Source organism: Acanthopagrus latus, chromosome 23 (assembly GCF_904848185.1).
Source record: "Acanthopagrus latus isolate v.2019 chromosome 23, fAcaLat1.1, whole genome shotgun sequence".
Classification (NCBI taxonomy): domain Eukaryota; kingdom Metazoa; phylum Chordata; class Actinopteri; order Spariformes; family Sparidae; genus Acanthopagrus; species Acanthopagrus latus.
In genome coordinates this window covers 6,308,657-6,332,511 of record NC_051061.1, presented here as the reverse complement: position 1 = coordinate 6,332,511, position 23,855 = coordinate 6,308,657, and the positions used below count along the sequence as shown (strand labels likewise).

Genomic DNA, 23,855 nt, shown 5'->3' with positions numbered 1-23,855 from the left:
TGTCGGCCTCATTTCTTTTCTTCTGTTGTTGAGTTGTTATCTTTTATAGTAGTGGGGTTTCATTTTATTGGAAAAATAGCACAAGCACATTTTCTGAATTACTTGTGTATATCAAGACATTTTAAGTAAATGTATTACATTAATATTAAAACAAGTTTTTATTTGTACATGTACTTATTCAAATGTAAGTGTATTGGACAGACATTTTTGTTCCTAAGTAAAACATTTTTATGGAATATTTTTGTCTGCACTGTTGCTACTTCTTCATGTAAAACCTAATAACTTGAAATGAATAGTTGTATTCGTGAAGGTGGTGATAAATATTTAATCTGCAAGTAAGAAATAATTTATCACAATGTCAGAAGTATTACATTAAAGCAGAGAAATGCATATCTATTACTACTTATTCTTTTTATTCATTGAAAAGTTTCTGTATAACCTCACTCTTTCTAAAGTGGTGATTTGCCTAATGACGTTCACTTTATTCATGAAGGTGTGGGGGGGGCGCGGTTTATTCAAATAGCCCAGGAGCTTCTGATGGTTGACGTACTATCAGACCACGGCAAATGCGACCTTGTCATTGGATGATGATGACTGGTCTCATGACAACAACAGCTAGGTTTGGGCCAATCAGAGGCCGCTTTGGGCGACAGAGTCTGTTTGTGAATGACGTAATGAGCGTAAAACAAAATGGCGTCGTCTTAGGCATAAACCGATGTGAATGAGTTTATCGTCGAAGAAGTGTGCCTCTCTCGAGGCTCGGCTGTTGTCCTACGGCAATTCCCTGAGAGAATAATCTCGACGATCAGATAAGTGTCTCGGAGGCGTCGCTGGAGCGAATAGCCTGCGGTTCTTCTCGCCTTTCTCCCGCAACCCTCCGGTGACAGCCGGGGAGGCGAGGTGCTGACAGACAGGATGGACAGCGGAGAGTACATCTCCACCATGGAGAACATGGACACGACTTTGGCGGAATTAGGAGACGAATTCACTTTGGGAGACATCGACGGTGAGTAGTTCTGGCACAGCTTAAGGTGTCAAGTGTTGTTGGTTCCTAACTTAGTGCTGGCCTGTTTCCGCTCAGTCTGACAGCACCGTGAGATGCTCACCCTGCCGAGCGGAAGGAGCGCAGGTAGTCTGCTTTTCATTTATGAGGAGGGAGCACAAGGCTCAAACTTTAGGGTTCAAAGTAATCACGATTCTGTTGGTTTCAAAAGGGAAGTCAATATCTTCACACTCTCTTACATTCTAATAAGCGAGAAAAATGACAGGCTTTACACAGATGTGTCTGTTATTTACCTACGTCAGTTCTATTTTTAAATGTGCGCATGACATTTGGAAATTATGACTTTTGGAGGCTGATTTGTCACATCACCCTTTTACTCCATCTATACTTGTACAATGCAACATCTTTAAGGTGTTGTTATGCAGTCTGTAGTGAGTCTGTTGTGAGTCCAGTAGGCACACTGTTTTTTGTTTTTTGTTTTTTTCCCATGAAGTAGAGCTGGGGAAACAGTAAGAGGTGTTATTTAGCAGGAGGCTGTGGATGTGGGCAGGGAAGAGGGAGACCACAAGAGTGGGAGTTGCTCGTCAAGTTTGTTGTAACTGTAGGGCCATAAGATGAATCATTCAGAAACAGTTATTTATACTTCCATGTCAAGATGTATTCAGCTTGGACAAACAACATCTCTGTAAAGACCCAATTCTGCACTCAGCAGGCGGGCAGTCAGTGAGCAAACGGCATCCATGATCCAATCTCCCTCTTATCAAAACAAGTTTCACCCCTTGGCACACAGTGAAAGGACAGGGATTTTGATGCTACGCTGACCAGCGCAGAGTCACCAGATTTCCATTAGGGTGGAATTTTACTGAATGCTAAGTCACCAGACTGGACTGATGAAGCCATGTGTGTTTATGTGGTGTCAGACAGTGTGAGGTGAGCTATCATATCTTTCTGTCTGCTGTCCATGGTGGGCGGTGTGTTTTATAATAATCATCCTCAGACAACAAGACGGTATAACAGATGGTACCTAGCCACCATTGACGATACTTCACCAGGCTTATGAAACATTTCTGACACTCCACTTGCTTTTGGTGTCTGGTGTTAATTCTCTTTCCAAAGGGGGGCCCTTGGGATGAATGAGCAGACAGCTCCCCCAACACAGTCACACACACACACACAGTTATGTAATCCCACTTAATCATTGTGTCAAAAGAGAGGAATGTACAGATTGTGTGCGAGGGTGAGATCGAGAGAATTGACAAATGGTTTGACTGATGAATTCACAGCCAGGCTGCAATAAAGAGAGCACACACTTGAGGTTCGCTTCACCCAGTCTCTGTTTGGTCCACAGCTAATAAATTTAATACAATTTTCTCATCAGGAAAAATTGACTATTTTCATGGAAATATAAGTCAGCATCTCCCTAAAGATGTGCTGAAGAATTTTGGATTTCATGATACTAATTTTAAATCACCTGAGCCTCTATCAGATCTTGCAATGGTGGGTCTCATCACTCTGCTGTGCAGCCGCTGCTTTGCTGTAGACCCTTAGAGATATTGAACCTTTGTTCTTCAGATGAGCCCATTTAGTGTAAGGTCTACGAGGCCCCTGTAAGAGGCCCATGTAAGGGCTCATGCACTTGAACCTATATTCATCTAGAACATTCTTCTTCCCCAATTATTCTCTTAGCAACTGTGAATCTGGTTATATAACCTGTTTTCTTTGCGCGGCTGAGCAGCCGAGGAAACTGTCCCCCTTTGATGGATTTACCCTTTGTGTCAGCTTGTCTGAATCTGTGGGGGCTCAGGGCAGCTTTGTCCTGTCTGTCATGAACAGTCTGCCCCCTATGGAGGGGTACAAGTTCATGTGTTAGTGTGTCTGCCAACATAATGTGTGTGAAAACGTGTGTATGTGTGTGCGTGTGTGTTAGATGTGAAGGACAGGCCTGTAAAAGCCCAGAAGCAGAAAGGCCAGTTTATGTTCATATTTGATTGTATTTTCAATCAGCACTTTAGCTTGAAGGGGCAATTCTGTATATTCTGAACTTGAATCTTTATTGTTCTAGTTTATGCCTTTATGAATATCTGTTAACCAGTGTTCAGAATTAAGGAAGTACTGCCACTGCTTATGTCCTTGTCTTACTGCCTACCTCTCAGTGTCAACAGAAGTCACACCCACAGTCATAAGTACCATCCCAGGAATTACCATCCTTGTTTTGCCAGTTTGTACAATGAGGCTCTTGATTAAATCACTTGTTACGTTCATGATAAAGAGAAAGCTATATACGCAACCACATTAATTGTTTCATGCAGTGTATTGAAACATCAGGACAGACAGCCAGGGGTGACAGGAAGTTGCCTGCTGTTGCTGACAAAGATGAGAATGCTTGATGATGTCATGTTTGTGAGAATTAGGGATTGGCTGATGTGTTTTTTCTGGGCCAATATGATTTAATAAACATTTATAAGACTGATGGCCTGTATTGGAACCCATATACATTCGCAATAAAAAAAAAAAAAAATCAAATTCAGTGTCAAAATGTAGATTAACCATTGATGGGGTTCAAAGTACATTACTGTACTATACCATGTCGAGATCCTTGAATTTCACTTGAGTATTTTTATTTTCTGCTACATTATACCATCATCCACCATTATTCTGGAGGCAAACATTGAACTTTTTACTCCAGTACTTTTATTTAAGAACTGACTATGTCAAAGCGGAAATAGTGCATTTTATCATTTAGAGTTTGTTTTGTTTTTTTTATCCATAAACATAGAAACCACATCACAGAAAAAAACCTAATAACACAGTCAAACAGACATAAAAATGATAACAAGAATTCCAGTCATTTTGACCAGGTTTATTTCTAAGCATGGAGTAACAGTGGGAAGCCCCATGTCCTGTCGCAGCCATATGCAACATCTACTTAATGAAGTCAGCACTGTCTCAGCACTGAGAAGGAGTAAGTGTCGAGCCGAAAGTACTGACAAGGAGTTGTCTTTAATTGGAGATATCTGGAAAAATGGATTATTGCCTAAATTGTTCAATCAAATTGTTGAATGATATAAGGATACTCCCCCCATTTACGGGATGACCAACAAAGAGTTTAGTGTGGTCCCATATACCAGAGGACGGACTAAAGTATGGGTTGATTTGAGATGGATGAGACGCTTTCCTCCAGATTCACTGCAAGTGTGAGATGATGGGGTGGGTGTGGGCATTTGCTAGCATTGTAGCAGGTAGAAATAATAATGAGGGAAAAGAGGTGCATGACTGACTGTTCTATTGTATACCACCGGGATTCTCTCTCTGGGAGAGTGCCCAGTGTGACAGGTGCCTCAGGTAAGAACAATGATAATAGAACTGCAGATTTTGGAGGACCAAGCCGTCAACTGCAGGTGTCTGTAGTCTGCCTGGATGTATTTTTGGCCTTTTGCCATTCCGTAATTCTTTATTTTACAGAGAATATGAAATTGTTTCAAGTATTACAACTGGGAGAATACAAATGGAATGGAGATCTGAGGAGATAAATCACTTTGGGGAGTACAGTTCATCTTAATAATATAAACTTTACCCCACAGTGGTAGATGAAGTGGAGACCATCTTTCCATCTTTATGTTGATCTTACCTAGTAGCGGGACACATTTACATTTTACTATAACCCTTAGTTGTTTGGGGAAGACAGCCACCAAAATGAGCCAGTTTGAAATAATGACTTGGGGCAATAGGAGGTCAGGGGGAGGACCTCCAGCTTTGTCCATTACACACAATAACTAGAAAAACTTGAGAACCCAAACAGACCAAAAAAAAACCCTCTCCAATTCTGAAAGATAAATATTGGATTTGACAATTGCTTGATCTCTAGAGAATCTCTGTCTCAATTTGCATCATCTATTCTGGTATCCTAGTCCTTTCTATGTTGTACTGACTGTAAAATCTGATATCATGATGATGACAAAAATACAGTAACAGTACAAAATGTGCCTCCTGCAGCTCTAAACTAAGACAGAAACATAGCAAATGTATAAGGGTCAAATGACTAAAGTAGGACGTGCTTACTTCATCACATTTCATTATAGCATGAATTGTGAACATTTTAAATGTATTTCAGATTTCTAGTCCATAGTAGGCAAAAATAATAGAAAAAGAGGAAAAAAAGATGACAGAATTGTTTTTTTTGTCAGCTTTTTGTGCACAAGTCACTGACTATGTATGTTGTCTTATGTTTTTTTAGATAACATATTACTTCTGTTTTAATTAGATAGCTTTTTTCATGCCAGTGTTTTGCATTTTACGTTGGATATATTTGATGGTGCTCTTTGTAACAATATACTATATAATGTATTTGTGCCCATCTGTAATTGTTGGTTAATACATTTTTGATTAAATTCTTATCAGCAATTAATTAAACATTAATTAAACATTAGCATGCATATAAAGCAAGGCAGATTCATGCTTGACTTGTACTGTCTCTGACTCAGCAGTTATGGTCATCTGTGACAGTTTTCCCCTTTGAGAATAGTATAAATGCTTTCATCAGTGCTGGTCTGTGTGGTGATTTCAGTTCACACTGAAGCAGTTGTTGAATGTGGTCTGTTGGATTGTCTGGTTGAATGGTAGGACTAAGTTCAAGGCTGCAGGCTCTGTTTATTGACACTTCATTGACCCTGATCACTGAGCCCATACATACTATCAGTGATATAGATCAACCAGGTAAGCTCACACCACGTGGACCCTGTCAGGCTGTTGTCAAGCGTCTTGAGATTCCAAAGTCCTGTGAGACCACGAGAGACACCGTGTTTTCCAAAGTAATGCGTTCTTTGGCAAACTGCTTTTCTCTCATAGCTATCAAGGACAACCATGAACAAGAGAAGTTCACACCAAATAAGGATGAGCGAGTTAGAAAAAACAATCTTGTTTCATGGTATTCATAGCTTCATACTGTGACAGATATTTATTTCCATACACTGTGATTGTTTTTAGAGATTCAATTAAGAAAATGTTATACTCTATAATTTTAGTTAACAGGCTGAAATGATTATACGTAATTGGTGCAAAAATCAAACATGTTTTTATCAACAAGGTTAGAAAAAATTGAAGGTGCACTGGAAGATGAGTGTATATTGTCATAATATATTCTGTATTGCTACTGTATGGAAGGAACCATTTATTGAATGTCATTAGGTGGCATTTAGCATGATAAGAGCACAGTGCACATTCATCTTCATTATAGTGCCATTTGTCCATCCATCCATCCATCAGAGAGCTCGGTGCTGCTGTGCTTTCTAGCCTGTTCCAGTTTTCTTTCTGCAGACATTTTCAAGGCTATCCGTTTGAAGGCCTTTGATTTCTGTACAGTCATTGTACTGATTTATGACCAGGACAGTAGCTGTTTCTGAGGTAGGCCGATTCAAGGCCTGTCAATGGACTTCTCTAATCTTCTTTGGTCTTATCTGTTATCAGATAATAGCATTCACACATCCAAGCTGCGACTTTAGTTTCAGTTAAAGAGCTCTCTCAAGGACAATTGTGAAATATGCAGATTATTACCTCCTGGTTCTGTAATATCGGGCGCAGCCTGAGCGTAAAGATAGTCAAGTAATTGTCACTGTACAATTGAAAAATGGGAGTAGGATTGTGTTGCCATATGTTGATCTATAAGTGTCACCACATTAATCACACTCTGCTCTTACTGAAATAACCTTTGTTATTTTGTTCTTTATCATTGAACTTTCTTGACATATTTCAGCTGTAGAACCGTGAACTAGTTACTGACTTAAAATTGTAACAATTGCAGAGCGGTCCTAAAAGCTCTTTTGTAATGTCTGTTCTGTCTCTCTGTCTCCTCAGAGATGCTTCAGTTTGTCAGTAACCAGGACTTCCCAGACCTGTTTGAGGACCAGATGACCTCAGCAGGCTCTACACAGAGCAGTGGCGCCAACACCGCCCCACGACCTGCCGTTCAAACCCCTCAGACCCCTCAAACCCCCAAACCTCCCCAGACACTGACCCCAGCTGTCTACCAGAGCTCCAATGTTCAGACACTCTCCCCCCAGTCTCTACCCCTCACCCCTCCCCTCACCCCCGCCCAGACACCCTCCCCCACCATTGCCTCCTCAGGGCAGCAGCAGCAGCAGGTGACCCGCAGCCCCCCACTCCTACAGCCGAGGCCACAACTGGTTCAACCCATCCAGCCGCAGCAGACGGCCCAGCCCACCATTCAGGTAGAGTATCAGCTATCTGACAACACTTTCACACGCAAATCCCTTATTTTAAATAACCAAGTTTTATTATTCTACCACTTGTTCTACTAGATGTGTGTCTGCACTGTTATGTAGCATATTAAAAGCTGTCTGTTGTGTATACAATGTGGATTCATTTTCTGTTGGTGTGCCAGACAAACTAAAAAAGCCTTTCCTGACAGTAGAAAAAATAGTACCGACAGTCTATGAAATATAATATCCAGCTCAGCACCCTCACGAACAGCACTGCACATGTCAGCAAAACTGTAGTCAGCCTGACAGACATAGTTTATCGTCTTGAGTGAATTACCTTTTTCCTAAAACCGTATATCAATAAAGGAAGATCGACTGTCTTATAGTGCATTAAAGTTTAATCGCCTCTCAGGGAGAAATACAGATTGTGATGAAACTATTTTTTGTTTTCATTTAAATGCAGATGCACACCCAGGGGATCCCCATGCAGACCCATAGCTTCCCGGTCCACACTCTGGTTCAGACCCACAACCAAACACCCCTACCCATCCAGACCCAGGCAGCACAAACTGTGATGATCACCCCTAACGGTGGACGTTTGATCCAGAGTCCTGTCATCTGCCACCAGAGCCATGCTCCTAGTTTCCAAGGTGAGTAAAGAGTCCATCTTTTAATGATGAGATGTTATTGCAATGATGATATGGTATGCACGTCATAATTCGACTGACAAATTATGCACCGCCTTGTCCCCGATCACCAGTCCTTCAACCACAGGTGCAGAGCATTGTGACGTCGCCACAGCTTCAACCGATGACCATTCAGCACCAGCGCGTTCTGACACCGTCTGGTCAGACAATCCAGACTCTCTCCACAGCGCCTACCACAGTCCACACTATGCAACAGCAGGTGCAGCAGGTACCTGTATGCTGCCTCACCATTGTTTTACTCACAGCTTCTACTTTCAGAAAATGATTCAGATTTGCAATTGACAAAATGATATGAGAGCCTCACATTGACTGTTAAACATGTTGTCATCAGGTTCTGGTCCAGCAGCCTCAGATTCTGAAGACAGACTCACTTGTTCTGACCACACTCAAACCAGATGGCACACAGGTGCTGTCCACCATGCAGAGCCCCACAGGGATCACCACCTTGACCACGCCCATCCAGAACACAGCTCTTCAAGTCCCGGTATACAGCTAATATTAAAATTTTGGATTATTAACTGGTTCACAACAAAAAAAAGAAAAATCAGGAATCTAATCTACTGCTATTATTTTTTTTTCCCAGACACTGATGAGTAGCAACATCCTGACCACCGTCCCTGTCATGATGGGTGGAGGAGGAGGAGGAGGAGACAAGCTGCCGATCAAACAGCTACAGCCGGGCTCTTCACACTGCACAAATGGAGCCAGATCAAACATGGATCAAGGCCAGGGGATGGGAGGAGGAGTGGGCCCGGGAGGAGTGGTGAAGGAGGGCGAGAGGAGGACGACCCACAACATCATTGAGAAGAGGTACCGCTCCTCCATCAACGACAAGATCGTGGAGCTGAGAGATCTGGTCATGGGCAATGATGCCAAGGTTTGTTTCAGTTGTTTCAGTGTTTAGATCTGTAAAGGAATCCTCTTGATTCACATCCTCACATTTCCTCCTTTGTGTGTTTGTTCACAGATGCATAAGTCAGGAGTGTTGAGGAAGGCCATTGATTACATCAAGTATCTGCAGCAGGTCAACCACAAACTACGACAGGAGAACCTGGCCCTTAAGATGGCCAACCAGAAGAACAGTAAGTGATTTAGGGTGTAGCTCATCTCAACTAGAACTCTAACAGTCTTGTTTGCATTCAGAGCAAAATTGACAATGTGGTCTTAAACAACTGGCTTGTGCATGGCTTGATGATTAAAGATAATCTAATCCAATTTATCCGATGCACCGTCTGAAGAACAATTGTTCCGTTGGTGCGCATCCATCAGAGCCAATATCTGAAGGTGAACTCTTTAGGGCGTCTTCTAATAAGATGCATCAGGGCGATGTGTTGTAGTCACATTCCAAATGCTCTCTCTAACTGGATATTTGTATCAATTTAATGAGCACTGGTCTAACAGCCACAGAACTGCAGTGGAGATATTGCCCAATACAAACTTCTGAGCAGAGCGGATCTGTAAAAAGTTGAGTTTCTCTCTCTATCTCAGAGCCAGTGACGCTGCCTGAAGATGTGGAGCTTAAACAGGAAATCGTAATGATGTCACCTCCAGCCTCGGAGTCTGGTTCTGGTTCCCCGTCCCAGTTCTCTCCTTACTGTGTGGACTCAGAGCCAGGCAGCCCATTACTGGATCACGAACAGGTAAACGCACAAAGGCAGCATCACACACATTCTTTATGTCCCTTTTCTGTTTTCTGCAGGGGGTGATCATCATCAACCGTGTTTGTTCCAACCTGGACCAGAGTTGTTAACAGGCTGATTAGATGTGTATTAATGTAGGTGGCAGGAAGGACAGTCACAGTTCAAAGTGAATGCACTATTTTTAACTTGTAGTTATTTTGTGCTGTTGTTCGGAGGTTTTCCTCACACCAGAGATAGTTGTTAGAGTATCAGTAGTTCATTCAGTCACACCTCCTCCCCCTATAGATTATTGTGAGGACGGGTCAAGAAATTTTAGATTTATTTTTCATTTTACAAGGGAGGGGGGTTTAAAAAGAAGTCATTAAATCCATTGTTGCCAAAGGTGTACAAGGTGTTTCATATAAGTTGATAAGTGACACGACTGTGAATGAATCTACAGACGTTAAGCGTAATTAGCCAGTTTTGTGAACCTGTTCTGTGTGTCTCTTTCCGTCTCTCAGTTGAAGAGTGAGCCAGACTCTCCCTCCTCGGTCGGAGTGATGGACCGCTCTCGACTGCTCCTCTGCGCCCTGACCTTCTTCTGTCTGTCCCTAAACCCGCTGCCGTCTTTGTTGGGTTCTGAGGCCTCAGGGAGCCCCAACTTTTCTCCAGGCCACGGGCCATCGAGAACGCTGGTCTGGTTCCCGAGTCACACACAAGACTTTGGTGAGCAGGGTGCTGTTTATCAGGGTTCATGACACATCTTGAAAGTCTATAATTCATGATTGAATTTGTGACACAGATATTCTAAAAAGCATAGTGACCTAACTGCATGTTTACCTCTCATCCTCCAGCATCCTGGCTTCGGTGCCTGTTGCCGTGGGTGATGGTGTGGGTGCTGAGCGGGGTGGGAGCTGTGTGGGGTTGCGTCAGGGTGCTTTACCTGTGGGAGCCCGTCACACCCCTCCACTCGCCAAAATCTGTGTCGTTCTGGAGGCACCGGAAACAAGCTGACCTCCATCTAAACAGGGTGCGTAAAGATCAGCCTTAAACAAACCAAGAAAGACACATGGAATCATATGTGTACTATATGTACCTTCCCTTGCTTAAGATTATTTTGTGTAAAAGAAGCTTCTCGAGAAAGAGTGAGATTGCAAAGATATCCAAATACCCAAATGTAAGACAAATGATCACACTATGCACTTTTCATATATCTTTGTAAATAGTAATTCCACTTTTTCCCATTTTTATTTGTGCCAGGAGAATTAGATAAGATGTTCTCACACTTATTTAAGTGCATTTCACCAGTTTTCTTTGATTCTTACTGTTTTGATGTCTGCCTGATTCCTGCATGGGTTTATTTTTAGCGCCTGTTCAAATTGTTTTCATATCTGAGTCATGGCCTTCAACGCACCTCTCGACTTCTTTTCTTTCAGTTTTCACTGAATACCGATTATCTTACTATTTACGCTGTCTCCTCTCTCCTGCAGGGAGATTACACAGCAGCGATGGCCAGTTTAGAAACATGCCTGTCCGTCTTGACCAGAGCTCTTCCCTCAACCAATCTGGACCTGGTCTGCTCGCTGTCCTGGAACATGATTCGCTACTTCTTGCATCGTCCAACACCCCTGGGCTGGCTCGTTCACCAGGTTAGGGGGAAGCATGAGGGGGAAGAAGCTAGGACTAGTGCCAAGGACGCGGCACTTGTTTACCACCGGCTGAGCCAGCTTCAACTCACAGGTGAGTGTTGAGAATAAAGCTGGCTGACAGAAGACATCACAACCACATGACATTCATGATAACAAATCAATTTTGTGCTTCATTTCATGCTTAAGTTCCATGATGTACAAACACAGCGTCTGTTCTTTCTCTTCAGGAAAGCTGCCTCAGCGCAGCAGCCTGTGGGCTTTGTCTCTGTCTCTGAGTGCTGTCAACCTCAGCGAGAGCGCCCAAGGCAAAATGGCCCCCGCCCAGCTCACCCAGATGTATGTCACTGCCGCAACAGCCCTGCGCACTGTGCTGGGCCACCACCTCTCCTTTCTACCTGTAAGTCTCTTACAGTGTCCCATCATTGATCCAGTTTATCTCACAGAGGAGGTGGCTGATTTCATGATATCTGTTTTACTTTGGATGAGTTTACTGTCCATCATCTGCATCTTTTCTCCTGTGTCTGTCCTGCAGGGTTATCTGTTGAGTTGTGCCGAGAGTGTGGCCAACCAGTCAGAGACAAAGCCGATCCCTGACTGCCTGCGCTGGCTTTTCACCCCATTGGGCAGGCAGTTCTTCCTGAGTTGTGATTGGTCAGTGAAGTCCGAGAGCACCGACGGAGTGTACACTTCTCAGAGAGACCCAGGTATGTCGGAAATGAACGAGTTGGCACATGATCTGTTTCGCTCCTTATATTTTTACTTTTATGTCATATTTGTTCTTATTTAAACTCCAAAACGAGGTAAAGTACGTTTTTTGTAACACAAGATAAACTCATAACATCATGCATTTCTATCACAAAGCCTCACAGGGCTTAATGTGAAAATACATTAAAAGACCATCGCTCTTAATGGCAAAGAAATACTCCTTTTTAAAGAAGGCCTAATCATACTACAAGACTAACTTTCTATAGAGACTTAACAGTAGTGTAACATTTTCAAAGTATCACTCCAATTCTAACTTCAAACGAGATATTCTCCATTCGGCACCAAAACAGTTCCACTTGGGTAATAATTAGGTATAATAAGTATCCTGGGAGTTAAATAGAGCAGGAGATGGACGGGCGGGTTGGTGCAGCAACAGCAGTGATCCAGGTGTTGTATCGGACTGCCTGACAACAAAGCTCTTTATTTAGCAGTCAGTTCACATTAAGACCCTCATGAGCTTTGGCCAGTGACCGAAAGAATGAGATCACACATACAAGTGGCTGAGTTTCCTCTGCAGGGTGGCTTGGCTTACCCTCAGAGGCTGTGTGAGGAGCTCAAATATCTGGAGAGAGCACAGAGTAGATCTGCTGCTGCTTTATGTCCACAGTAGCCAGTTAAAGTGGTTCAAGCATCTGATCAGAAGGCCTCCTGGGCGCCTTCCTTTGGAGGTTTTTCCAGACATGTCCAACTGGTAGCAGGACCCAGTGTAGAACCAGAAGATGCTGGAGAGATTATAGATCTCATTAATCTTGGGAGCGCCCCAGAAATCCCCAGGAGAAGCTTGAAAATGTTATTGATGGCTAGATGGTCGTGAGGACATCCCTGCTTAGAGTACTGCCACGCGCCTGAGAAAGACGGCAGGAAATTCATGAATGGATGTGACACTGAATCATGCTGGCAAAATTGGCTCCAGATCTTTGTTGCATTGTGTTGAATATTGCAGTTCTTTGGTTGTGCAGGGCAGTTCAGAACCTTAAAAATAAGTTGAAGAATGTCTGCTGCATGCTGTGATCAAATTGTTTCCCTTTTGATTTTCTCCAGCTGACCCTATAGCCCAGCTGCACCGCTGCTTCTGCAGGAAGCTTTTGGAAAGAGCCGTTCACACCCTCATACAGCCGCAGAGCGACTCTGAAGGAGGCAAACGCCACAATGACTCTGGGTAGGGCAGTGGTGCGAACAATGTTCCTGACAGTTTAATGTGAAGTAATGATTCTGGATCTGTAAACCTCTTTCTTCATCTTTCTTTTTCTCTTTCAGGGAGTTTTCCAGTGCCCTGGAGTTCCTCCAGTTATTGAACAGCTGTACAGAGGACTCTCCCTCCCCTCCTCCTCCTTTTTCAACTCCTCCCAGTCACACCACTACTCCAGGTATTAACGGCATGATTAAACAACCCTGCCCAATAGAACGCATGAATCACATCGGATGTTTGTGTGGGCAGAGCTGTTTGATTAACCACATAACCATCACAGACATAACTGTCAACGTAAATGGATTTTCTTGCTCCATTTGCAGCACAATGGCAACCACCTTTGGGATTAACTTTGTATTATAACAGATTACACTTGCAGTCATTGATTTGTGGTGGCAAATGACTTATAATGGCTATGAACACATTAATGATCCGTTAAGGTGATGTTAATTAGATGTTAAGCTTTCAGTAGCAGGAGAAATGGAGAAGAGACAAAAAGACGGGAATCTTTTCTCATTCGACAATCAAACCGTGACCAGAAAAAGCTTTTACAGCCACAACAATGCTCCAGAAACGTCCATCCAGGCTCTTATTTTGATATTTATTTTTTCTCTCTGCACAAATTCTTCTCCTCTTCGTGCCAGTCGGTGACCCTGTGAGCCGTTGGTGGGCTTTGGTCCTGAAGGCTGCCGTGCACTGGCTACAGGGCGATGATGTCGCAGTGAGGTCACTGTTGGCAGAAGCAGAGCGAATGCCGAGGGCTCTACACACTCTTGAGTAAGTGAAGTAATACTTGTTTCCTCTCATCTAAAATCTGACAAAACAAACAACAATACAGATACTAGAATAAACATTGTTGAGCTGCTCAAAGTGCAGCATCTCTCAAATAATCTCCATCTGGATTCAGAAACATTGCTTGCACAGGATTGTCTGAAAACTGTCGACTCATTTCTGTAGATTCCAAACATCTAAGTTCAATGAGAATAATAATGATAAAAACATTTATCTTTGTTGAAAAGAAACAACAGTAACCATCCACTGTGTTACTCTCTCTCCTCTCTGTTGTAGCCACCCACTGCCCAAGGCTGTGCTGCTGCTTTGCAAGTCAGTTCAGATGAGTCTCTCCCCTCTGAAGGGAGAGGGGGCAGTAGCCTGCCTGTCCCACTGTGACAGAGCCAGCAGCTACCTGCGCTCCAGCGTCTCAGTGCCTCTTGCCCAGTCTGGAAACTGGCTGAACAAGGTAGTGTACAAGAATCTGTTCAAACACTCTCTGCACTGGCACCATTATCCCTTCAGATCTGCTCTGGGCTTTTCTTTCTTACATAATCTTGTCTGCTGTCTTGCACACATATATAAATGGCGGAAACCTGCTGTATGTTTCAGAAGGTCAATGCCTTCAGGGTTTCATCATGTATACACACACACTGCATGCTCAGTTGGGGCCAGGGCAGGCTGACATGGGGCTGTGTATGTGTGTGTGTGTGTTGTGTGTGTGCGCAGTGTGGGTGGAAGGAGGTGGCTGTGGTGCATTGTAGTTGCATTGCATGATCCTGAAGTCGAGTGCAATGTGTCTGCAGTGCAGCACAGAGGCCTCCCCGATCTGCACACACCCGCTACACACCCCAGCTCAATTTCCTGCTGTTACCTTTTTAAAAAATTTTGACATGCATGTTTGGTGAGGTAAACTTCGAGTGATGGGGGTTGGTGATCCTGGGTAGGTTGCAGTTGAAATGGAAATGCATGTCTTAAAAACTGAAATCAACCATTGTATACAATGAACAGCAAATATTCAAATAATCTGTATCTGACTTTAATCACTCTAATCTTTGTCTTCTTTCCCATCCAAGGGAGTGGAGCTCCTGGTCTGTGACCTCCTGCTGACCTTGAGGACCAGTTTATGGCAGCGAGGAGGCAGCAGCAATGGAGAACCTGGCCCCGCCCATGGGTCCCAGTTGGCTGGTTTCCAGAGGGACCTCAGCGCGCTCAGAAAGCTCACACAGTGCTACAGACAGGCGCAACACAAGGTACATCCAAGACTTGATCAAGTCAGATATGTTCATGAATCAGCAAAAGGTTACAGTCAGTGGAGTAAATGGTGAGAACAGGATGAGCTGGAGAAACATTGGTGTAAGTGCAAATTTGGAAATGTCTTTCCTTATCCTGCATTCGGTTGCTACCACATATGTACGGCTCACAACAAGAGCCAGGGACATACTAGATAAGTGCCATGTTAGTGCCATCATAATTCTGACCTTGAACATACTGTATTTCCAGAGACCGACAACTTGGCGAGATTAATCAGTAGATTTGTGTTTTTGATAGATTTATTGGTGCATATATCTCTTCAAATCTCACAAATATGGAGAAATTCCAACAAGTCATTATAACCCAAGACATGGCTTTAAATAAACCGTCACTGTCGAGCTTTCAGAGAAACTAAACAAACATTTTATAATTGAATGAATCAGATTTTTAATGGAACCCTGAAAAGCAGGCAACTCTCCAGATATGTGAAGCTGTAACAAGCTTTATTTAAATGTAATAAAACACTCAATATGTTGCTGCTGGCAAGTCACATCCCCAAGTGTTTTTCTTGTGTTAATAAGAAAAACTCTGCGCTGCACTAATAATAAGCCTGTAAATCACCTGGGGACAGCTAATACAGTTACTGTATTAGCCGTGAAAATCGAGTTCTCCTACTCATACCAGCTGCAGAAATCTCACTGCACTTAACATATCATCAATCACACTTGTAAGATTTACTGGAGTATTCATTACTGTAGCCAGGGGGTCTTTAACAACTACTGCTTTCACAGCAGCCTGCGATCGTTTGTTATATTTTGGCTTGAGCAAGACTCCACATGAACTGCATTACTTTAAGTGTTCCTGTTGTGAGACGACTGACTCACTCATGAGAGATACTCACTCATGGTTTTGTGCAAGAAAGTGTATGAAAGGCTCCACTGAACGTAGACTTGTTGATGTATATCCCCTGTAGTATACTGTGTGGGGGCTGAAATGATGCAAGTAAATGAGTGTTTTTCTGGTTCAACATCACTGAGACAAACACCTGGAAATCCTTGATGGTAACTAATTGTGTCCCTGACGTGCGTTTTTATTTTTTTATTTATTTTTTTTTTCCTGCAGGTGTTTCTTCATGAGACCACAGTGAGGCTGATGGCTGGTGCCAGTCCCACACGCACACACCAGCTGCTGGAGCACAACCTCCGGCGCAGGACACACAGCGCCTATACAGCCGGTTAGAAGTTTAAACTGATTTTCACGTATTGCTTTTAAGTAAAACATACTCACTCAGAGTGTTCCTCCTCCTGCTGGCTCAGGACCAGTTTCCCTGTGGTCATTTTTAATAGTAACTAATAACGGCAAAACGGACACAACTTTCCTAGAGGAAACAATTTATTCACACACACACACACATACCAGAAGGTAATGGACGCTTAACTTTCTCCTTCTTTTCCTCCTCTCTTCCTGCTGCTGTCAGACGGTGAGTGCGTCCTGGGTGAGAGGGAGAGGGCTCACGCCATCCTCCTGGCCTGCCGCCACCTGCCCATGCCTCTGCTAACCCCGCCCGGGCACCGTGCCCGCCTGCTGGCCGAGGCCAAGCGCACCCTGGAGCGTGTGGGAGACCGGCGGTCCCTGCAGGACTGTCAGCAGATCCTGCTACGCCTCAGCGGAGGCACGACCATCGCTGCCTCCTGAACGCGCGCGCACACACACACACACACACACACACACACACACACACATACACACACACACATACATACACAGATTAGGGCTACTCAACGGAACAATGAACTCGGTAATTTTCTCTAATAAATACAAAGATGTGAACCAGGCAACTCATCCACCAACAACATGTAATCCTATAATTTCTCACCCATTCACACCCTCATAGAGACAAAAGACCATGGATATAAAGACACTTCAAACTGCCACACTGCTCTCACACACATACAGCTGATAATTTTACTGTCACAGCTACATCAAGCTCTCAGCCCTATATCTACACAGCCGCTAAAACACTTGAAGAAGGCTCTTTTAATACTTTGCTTTTATTGTTGCAGCACAATCATGCCACCTTCTGGACATTAATGATACTCTGCTGGCTAACTGCCTCAATTCAAACAGTGCTACACAACAACAACAACAACAACAACAACAAGGAAAATCAGGTTTAATAGGCCCCAAAGGGAAACCATTATCTGATAGCTGTTTAAATTAATACAATGCAGCAGTGCATTGATTAGCTGTGGGATACCCAGCTGTACAATCACTATTGGCACACTGCAATGTGAGTGTGGCAATAAATGTGCAATGTCTCATTGATATTGCAAGGCTCAATTAAGAGTAGACAAGTCTGTTAAGCGTGGCTGCAGACTGCAGACAGGCAGACGAGCTTGCTTTTAACCATACAGTGCTGAGTAGTGTTTCTTCTTATCTACCTCATAACACTGTGCAATGCTAGCATTGTGCTGTGGAGCAAAATAGAATACTTAAGCACCATGTCAGTTATCCTGGATTTGAATTAAGTGACCATTCGAAGTGATGCTTGTGCTTCAACACAGCGCAGCATCTTTGTAATTGAACCCTCCTGGGCTGCTTTATTTAGACTTTAGGATGCAGCAGTACTTGACTGGATGTTTGCCGAGAGGATGACAGACAGCTTACTTGCTGACACACTTGCAAGAAACAAGGAAAAATGGCTGGATTTGGGGAATGTCTATACAGCAGAGGGAAGCAGCCAATCACGGGACGATTTAAAAATGGCTACCTAAAAACTCAAATACACACTCACACAGATGCATATACATATTATGTGTTAAAGTAAGTGCATACAAACTCACAGTGTGATTGTATATAGGTTGTACATAGCCAGATAAACAGAAGTAGATTAAAACAGGAAGTCCTTATTCACTGCCTGAGAGGAGGAGGAGAAACATCATAGGATGCACCGTGATGGTCTGAAGCTCTGACCTGGAGAGCGAGGTCAGCTGCCTCACCTTTAAAATGATACCATACAATCAGAACAGTGGCTGCGGTCAGTCACAAGTCATGATGGCTTTCGCAGCAGAAAAGAAAGTATAACATCTGTGAAGGCTCCTGCGGTCCAGTCTTTGCAAAAAGCCATCTTTAGAGCCCACAGGCAGTGAGCGTCAGATACACGTCATCTCGATAATATGATGTTGGGCGGTGGATCACTTGAGGTATATCTCGGTGAAAATGATCTGGTAAAAGTGAAGAAGGGCATTTCTTGGAAGTGATCTCCACCTATGATGTAAAGCTCTCAAGCAAAATGGCCTTGATGTTATATCAGATATTTTATTATGTTTCATCATGTTTGGAATGATGGAGAGGTTGTATCTTTGTGAATTCTTTGTCCAGTTTGCTTTTTATTTGTAATTATCGACTTATTCGCGATACAGCAATTTTTCGTCATTCCTCTTTCTGTGCTCTGAATCTTATTTAATGGTAATGTGATATTAATATAAATGCTCTTTATTGGGGGAAGGGAGCAGTTTTGCAGTTATGTCATTGTTATTGTTTTATATCGATACAAGCAGCCTAGGGTCAGGAACTGTTGGCGGGAGAATCTCTAATAGATGTTGTGTATTTTATTGAAGAAGTAAAGCCCACATTTAAACAAATAGCTTGAGATTTTAGAATCACTCTTTCTTTGGTACACGCCGTCATTTCTCTGCTGTTTTAAAGATACAAGCAAACAAGTGTATGCTTTTAGAAATTTTCAGAACTCTGTCTTCCAGGTCAACTTGAGTTTTGAAATAGAGTCATGAAAATGCTGATAATATATCAGTTTAGTTGATCTTTCCTGACTGGTAAAAGTGTGCAGGAAAAGAAAGCAATGCTCAACCAGCCATCAGCAGGCTGAAGATTTTGCTATCATTAGAATTATGTTACAATTTTTTTTTTCTTTTGTCTTTCCCCTCAATGTGTTTCTTTGTCTGAATTTCTTTGTTCATTTTGATGTTTGTTTTTATAATAAAACGACACATTGCAGTGGTTGGCGTGTTTAATCTTTCAGTGGTAAAAGCCTCATACTGTTTGTGGATGTGTAATATACTGTAGGAAATACAAGCACTGAAACAGAAGAAAAGAGAGAAGACCACCTTTCATGTTTCATGATGTGGGTGGGAGTGGGAGTGTGAAGGTCAGTGTAAATCTGATAACAACGGCTGTGTGAAGTCGACTGGTTTCCTCTTTCACACACTGTGTGGCTGAGTGATGAACACTGGACACCTCAGTCTTAATGAAACACTCCCAGCAGTTCACAGACAGGTGGTGCATGCCTGGATACATACATAGGTTGCTGCCACTGAAGGGAGTGGAGAACAGCTGATCACCACAGAGGTGTCAGAGCAGTACCAATTAGGAAATATCAACATGAATACAGACTAACATTTGATTGGGAATCATAGTCTATCATCATCTCCACATATGGGGACCTGGTATCAAATACAACATGCTTGTAACAGATAATGCAGTTCAAGACTGCATGGATCCTGAAGTTACAAGAGCCATGGCACCTTTTAAAGCCAGTGGTGGAAAGAGTACATTCCCTTAAGTACCTTACTTCAGTACAATGATAAAGTATTTGAACTTATTATGTATTTGTATTTTCTGCTGCTTTCTCCTGAAGAATATACTTTTTATTCCATTGCATTTATTTAAAATCGCACGTTATTTTGCAGAATCGGATTAATAATATAATCTTAAAATATAATCAGCCTGATATTATGTTAAGATATCTTGTGTATATTAAGGATAAGATGCTCCACAGGGTGAAATTCATAAGTAAACTAGCAGTATATATAGTAAAAAAAAAACAAACAAAAAAAACTTGAACTATCAGCTGCAATAACATAGGCTACATATCAATACATCAATGATTATAATTAAACATGATTGAAAATAAATTGCATTTTACATAATGGGTACTTTAACTTGTATCTGTATTTTGATTCTAATCAGATCTTAGTTTAAAATGACAATAGCACAGTGTGGAGATACATGAATAATACGTAAAACTGGTAAAAGTATGAATATATTTTGATACTAATAGTTTCCTTCTTTTGCCAGAGCCTTTACTTATGATTTAAGTATTTCCCCACTGTGGTATTGTTATTTTGAGCTAGGTGAAAGATCTGAAGATTTCTTCCACCGATTCTCAACACAAGGGTTTGTATGACACGTCTGTGTCCTACATGATCATCGTGTGCGGAACTGTTAATGCTTCCTCTGCATGTTTGCAGTCGGACGATCCTTGGTGACGTGCCCCGTAAACACAGAAGCCGGAAGTGTAGGGAAAACCCAACTCACGTGTACAACATGAAAAATACAAAAAAGCCCAATAATGGGTCCAAAAAGGGAAAATTCAAGCCGGGATCCAAGAAAAGAGAAAACAAGTGCATCGTAACGTTTGACGACAAAGACAGACAGTAAGTTAATCTACAGCTTTTAACAGATAACAGATGTTTGTTAGCATGTTTGCGTTAGCTGTCTCAGAACTGCTCCAGTATCAGGTTAGCATGAGCCTCCTACTAGTTATTTTAGTCATATAAATTGCTGAAACATTATCCACAACTTGTGTTACTATTACGTTATCTTTATGACGTATAAACCAACACCAGCCTTTACAGAATTAGACTCGAATTGAAAAAACACTTAATAATGCTGAAACCAAAGAAAAAACTTATCTTGCTATCTTGGTCTTTGTTTTGTTTATTTGTATTTTAGCAAACGATCAATATGCACCGTGTATAAGTTATAGCATTAGAGCATTACAAAACAAGTCTTTACAAAACAACAGCACACGTCAAGTGTGTGCAGTATGACTACTATCAAGGTACCAGTCAGCTTTACATGATGATTATTGACATCTCTCATTAGGTATTACTTAGTTATTGAATCCCCTCTACACAATCAATAATTACTTTGTGTTATTTTTTTAAATTTGTGTTAGTTGCTATAGCATACAACGCAATATGCCTGGCTGATCACGATGGTTATCTGAGTTGTTACGTGTGTCCTTTATGCTGCACAAACATGCAGAAACTTGAGAAAGAAGACTGGTTCCTTAAGCTTCTTCCTCTTCTGCCCTGTCAGGGAGTATTTAACTGGTTTCCATAAGCGAAAGGTGGAAAGGAGAAAAGCAGCCGAGGCAGAAATTCGGAAGAAAATCAAGGAAGAACAGATCAGAGTCAGAGAAGAGGTAAGTGTAAAGTGCAAGAGTGCGGCGTTAAAAACCTGTTTTGGGTCGACACACCTTGAACCGTGTGAGCACATCCTCATGTGTTTGGCCGTCTGCTTTCAGAGGCATAAGGAATACATAAAGATGCTGAAGGAGAGGACCGATGCTCTTGGTGAGTTCAAAGCAAATGTAATTTTGCTGATCGGTAACACCTGAGGATCTGCGCTGATTGTTTATTTTTTTCCCCCTCATTTGATCCCGTCTCTCAGAGGCCGCCGAAGAAGATGATCTGGAAGACGTTATAACCAACACAACAGAGTCTGTGCAGTACGATCACCCCAACCACACCGTCACCGTTACGACCATCAGTGATCTTGACCTCACAGGGGCTCACCTGCTTGGGCCTGCAGCTTGCCAGGTAAACAGTTCAACTTCATCGTTCATCACTCCTTTATTATTTTCCAACTAAATTATATTGCTCCAGGCTCTGTTTGGTTGCTCTGAAAGTATTTGATACTACAAATGATACTGATGGGATTATAACACCATTAACACTGCTCTTCTTTCAAAGGATAATGGGGAGGGGAGGGAGGAAGAGGAGGAGCAGACAACAGCAATGCCAAGAAAAGCCGGGAATCCAATCATGAATAAAAAGTAAGCTTCTACATCATGTAGGTCTATGAGCACTAATTAGATCATGGTCATAAATTCAATACTTTTGTATCACTATCCATATATACCTTTTTAAAGGTTGAATGGGTCATGAAATGGGTCTAAATATGCTATAAGCCACAATAATACAGTGGTGACATCATGGCTGTGTACATCAATTTGTCAGTCCAGCTACATTAATTTTTTTCTCTCCCTTTCCGCTTCAGGATCCGCTCCCTAACTGCGTCGCTCAACAGTTTCACCACCAAGAGGAAGAGGAAAGGGAAGCAGGAAGGCCGAGGAGGACGGGGCCGTCAGACAGACAAGAGACAGGGTGCCCCAGAGAGTAAAAACAGAGCTGGGAGGACCAGCAAGTGGCAGAGACGTCGAAAGACTGGGAAAAGAGAGCATCATCAGGAGTGAAGAGTGAACCGTGAAGAGAATTGACTTCCTGTGTCTGAGTCTCACAAGTGAATACATTGGAGTATTTATGCTCCTGTGTTTCAACAGGATTTGTGTATGCTGAGAAGATTGTTAAATGAACACAAGCTGATGTGGACGATCACTGTCGGACCATGTTGGACCGTCTGTCATGGCGTCGCTTAATGTTTCCAGCGCCCCCTGAAATCTTGTGCTCAGATTTGTACGTCTTTCAAAGCAAAGCTGTTTTTTGTAGTGTTATTTCTTAAACGTTAACAATTTGTACTGTATTTCCTGAAATCTTCATTAAATAAAAGATATATCCTGCTAGTAAGTGACCTGGTGATGCAGCCACATCTTGCAAAGTGTCAGTGTGCTCCGTGGGGAGGTGTTTTTTCTTGCCATTGTTTAATAGGAAACCTGACACTGTTGTCAACATCCTCCCTAGAATATCAGGAAATCAACCCTCAGAGCTGTGTTTCCTCATAGCTCAGTGTTACCTGTGTGTGTGATCCAAAGGAGAGCCAGTCTCTGTGTCTCTCACAGAACCTCACTCCTTATTTTAGAACCTTCTGCCTCACCGCCAGTGGTTTTAATGTATGTTAAACCCCCACCTCACCAGTGTTTATTTATTTACGTTAACCTGAGCCAGCGCGTGCCAGCTGTCACTAGCATGAGCGTTTCATTTCGCTTTCTAAAGCCCATGATATTTAATACAACCGCTCAATAGAGGAACCGGCAGGCCACTGCCTCCATGTTGGCTCTAGGTTGTGTGTGCTTCGGGGTCTCTCGCTGTGTCAACTGAGAGCCACCATGGCCGCCATGGATGCTACAGTTTCACTCTTTGTCAGATCAGCCAATCGGATTGATTTGAGAGCTTGGCAGCTTGGGAGGATAGAGAGCATGGGGAAGAGGAGGCATGTGCTTAATGGGGGTCTGGTGGGCAGTTTATCTTTGGACTCCTAATGACAAATTCAAAGAGGAGCTGACAGCCGGAGCCTCTCTTGTCAGGTAATGCTCATCAATGCTCTTATCTTTTTTTTTTATCAAAGCATCCCAAAACATTTTCTACTATTTCATTATCCCACCTATTGCTGCATTAACAGGTTAATTCATTACTAGAGGCTGCAGAAGCTTGTATAAGCCGTTATAATACAGTGCATGTGCCTTGTGAATGGTGGTAATGCTACTCTGTGGGGAGCTTTGACAGTGCTCTGACTGGATTGTGTTTCACTGTCCTCTAGTGTTATCACCTACCTCAACAGTTCCGCTTTAGATCTTGCATGAACCATGAAATAAAAGGTCCTCTTACCTACTCATTCAGAGCCACTGCTCTGTGCTTACACCTGTCTCCAGTAATTGTCTCCAGTAATGCAGCGTCATAGCCAGACTCAATGGCATACAGGG

At 42.6% G+C, this 23,855-nt stretch overlaps 2 protein-coding genes across 2 annotated transcripts; both read left to right on the top strand.

Annotated features, from left to right (window-relative positions):
* The first annotated feature begins 660 nt into the window (after positions 1–660).
* srebf2 (sterol regulatory element binding transcription factor 2) lies at positions 661–19,186 on the top strand. The gene is made up of 20 exons (XM_037089108.1): positions 661–1,006; positions 6,854–7,227; positions 7,682–7,868; positions 7,979–8,133; positions 8,257–8,409; positions 8,509–8,802; positions 8,893–9,007; positions 9,414–9,565; positions 10,066–10,270; positions 10,399–10,574; positions 11,035–11,284; positions 11,421–11,590; positions 11,726–11,897; positions 13,000–13,117; positions 13,216–13,325; positions 13,792–13,924; positions 14,216–14,387; positions 14,995–15,171; positions 16,295–16,406; positions 16,650–19,186. The coding sequence occupies exons 1-20, from the start codon at positions 916–918 to the stop codon at positions 16,865–16,867; spliced, it is 3,534 nt and encodes a 1,177-aa protein (XP_036945003.1). The 5' UTR covers positions 661–915; the 3' UTR covers positions 16,868–19,186.
* Positions 19,187–20,426: 1,240 nt separating this feature from the next.
* nol12 (nucleolar protein 12) lies at positions 20,427–22,786 on the top strand. Its single transcript, XM_037087591.1, has 6 exons — positions 20,427–20,625; positions 21,293–21,398; positions 21,501–21,549; positions 21,647–21,795; positions 21,949–22,031; positions 22,256–22,786. The coding sequence occupies exons 1-6, from the start codon at positions 20,516–20,518 to the stop codon at positions 22,449–22,451; spliced, it is 693 nt and encodes a 230-aa protein (XP_036943486.1). The 5' UTR covers positions 20,427–20,515; the 3' UTR covers positions 22,452–22,786.
* The last annotated feature ends 1,069 nt before the right edge of the window (positions 22,787–23,855 follow it).

Coding starts and splice junctions, on each gene's coding strand:
- srebf2 (XM_037089108.1), top strand. CDS start 916: ATGGACAGCGGAGAGTACATCTCCACCATGGAGAACATGGACACGACT. Junction 15,172..16,294: donor ACAGACAGGCGCAACACAAG/GTACATCCAAGA, acceptor TTTTTCCTGCAG/GTGTTTCTTCATGAGACCAC. Junction 16,407..16,649: donor ACACAGCGCCTATACAGCCG/GTTAGAAGTTTA, acceptor TGCTGCTGTCAG/ACGGTGAGTGCGTCCTGGGT.
- nol12 (XM_037087591.1), top strand. CDS start 20,516: ATGAAAAATACAAAAAAGCCCAATAATGGGTCCAAAAAGGGAAAATTC. Junction 20,626..21,292: donor TTTGACGACAAAGACAGACA/GTAAGTTAATCT, acceptor CTGCCCTGTCAG/GGAGTATTTAACTGGTTTCC. Junction 21,550..21,646: donor GGAGAGGACCGATGCTCTTG/GTGAGTTCAAAG, acceptor CCCGTCTCTCAG/AGGCCGCCGAAGAAGATGAT.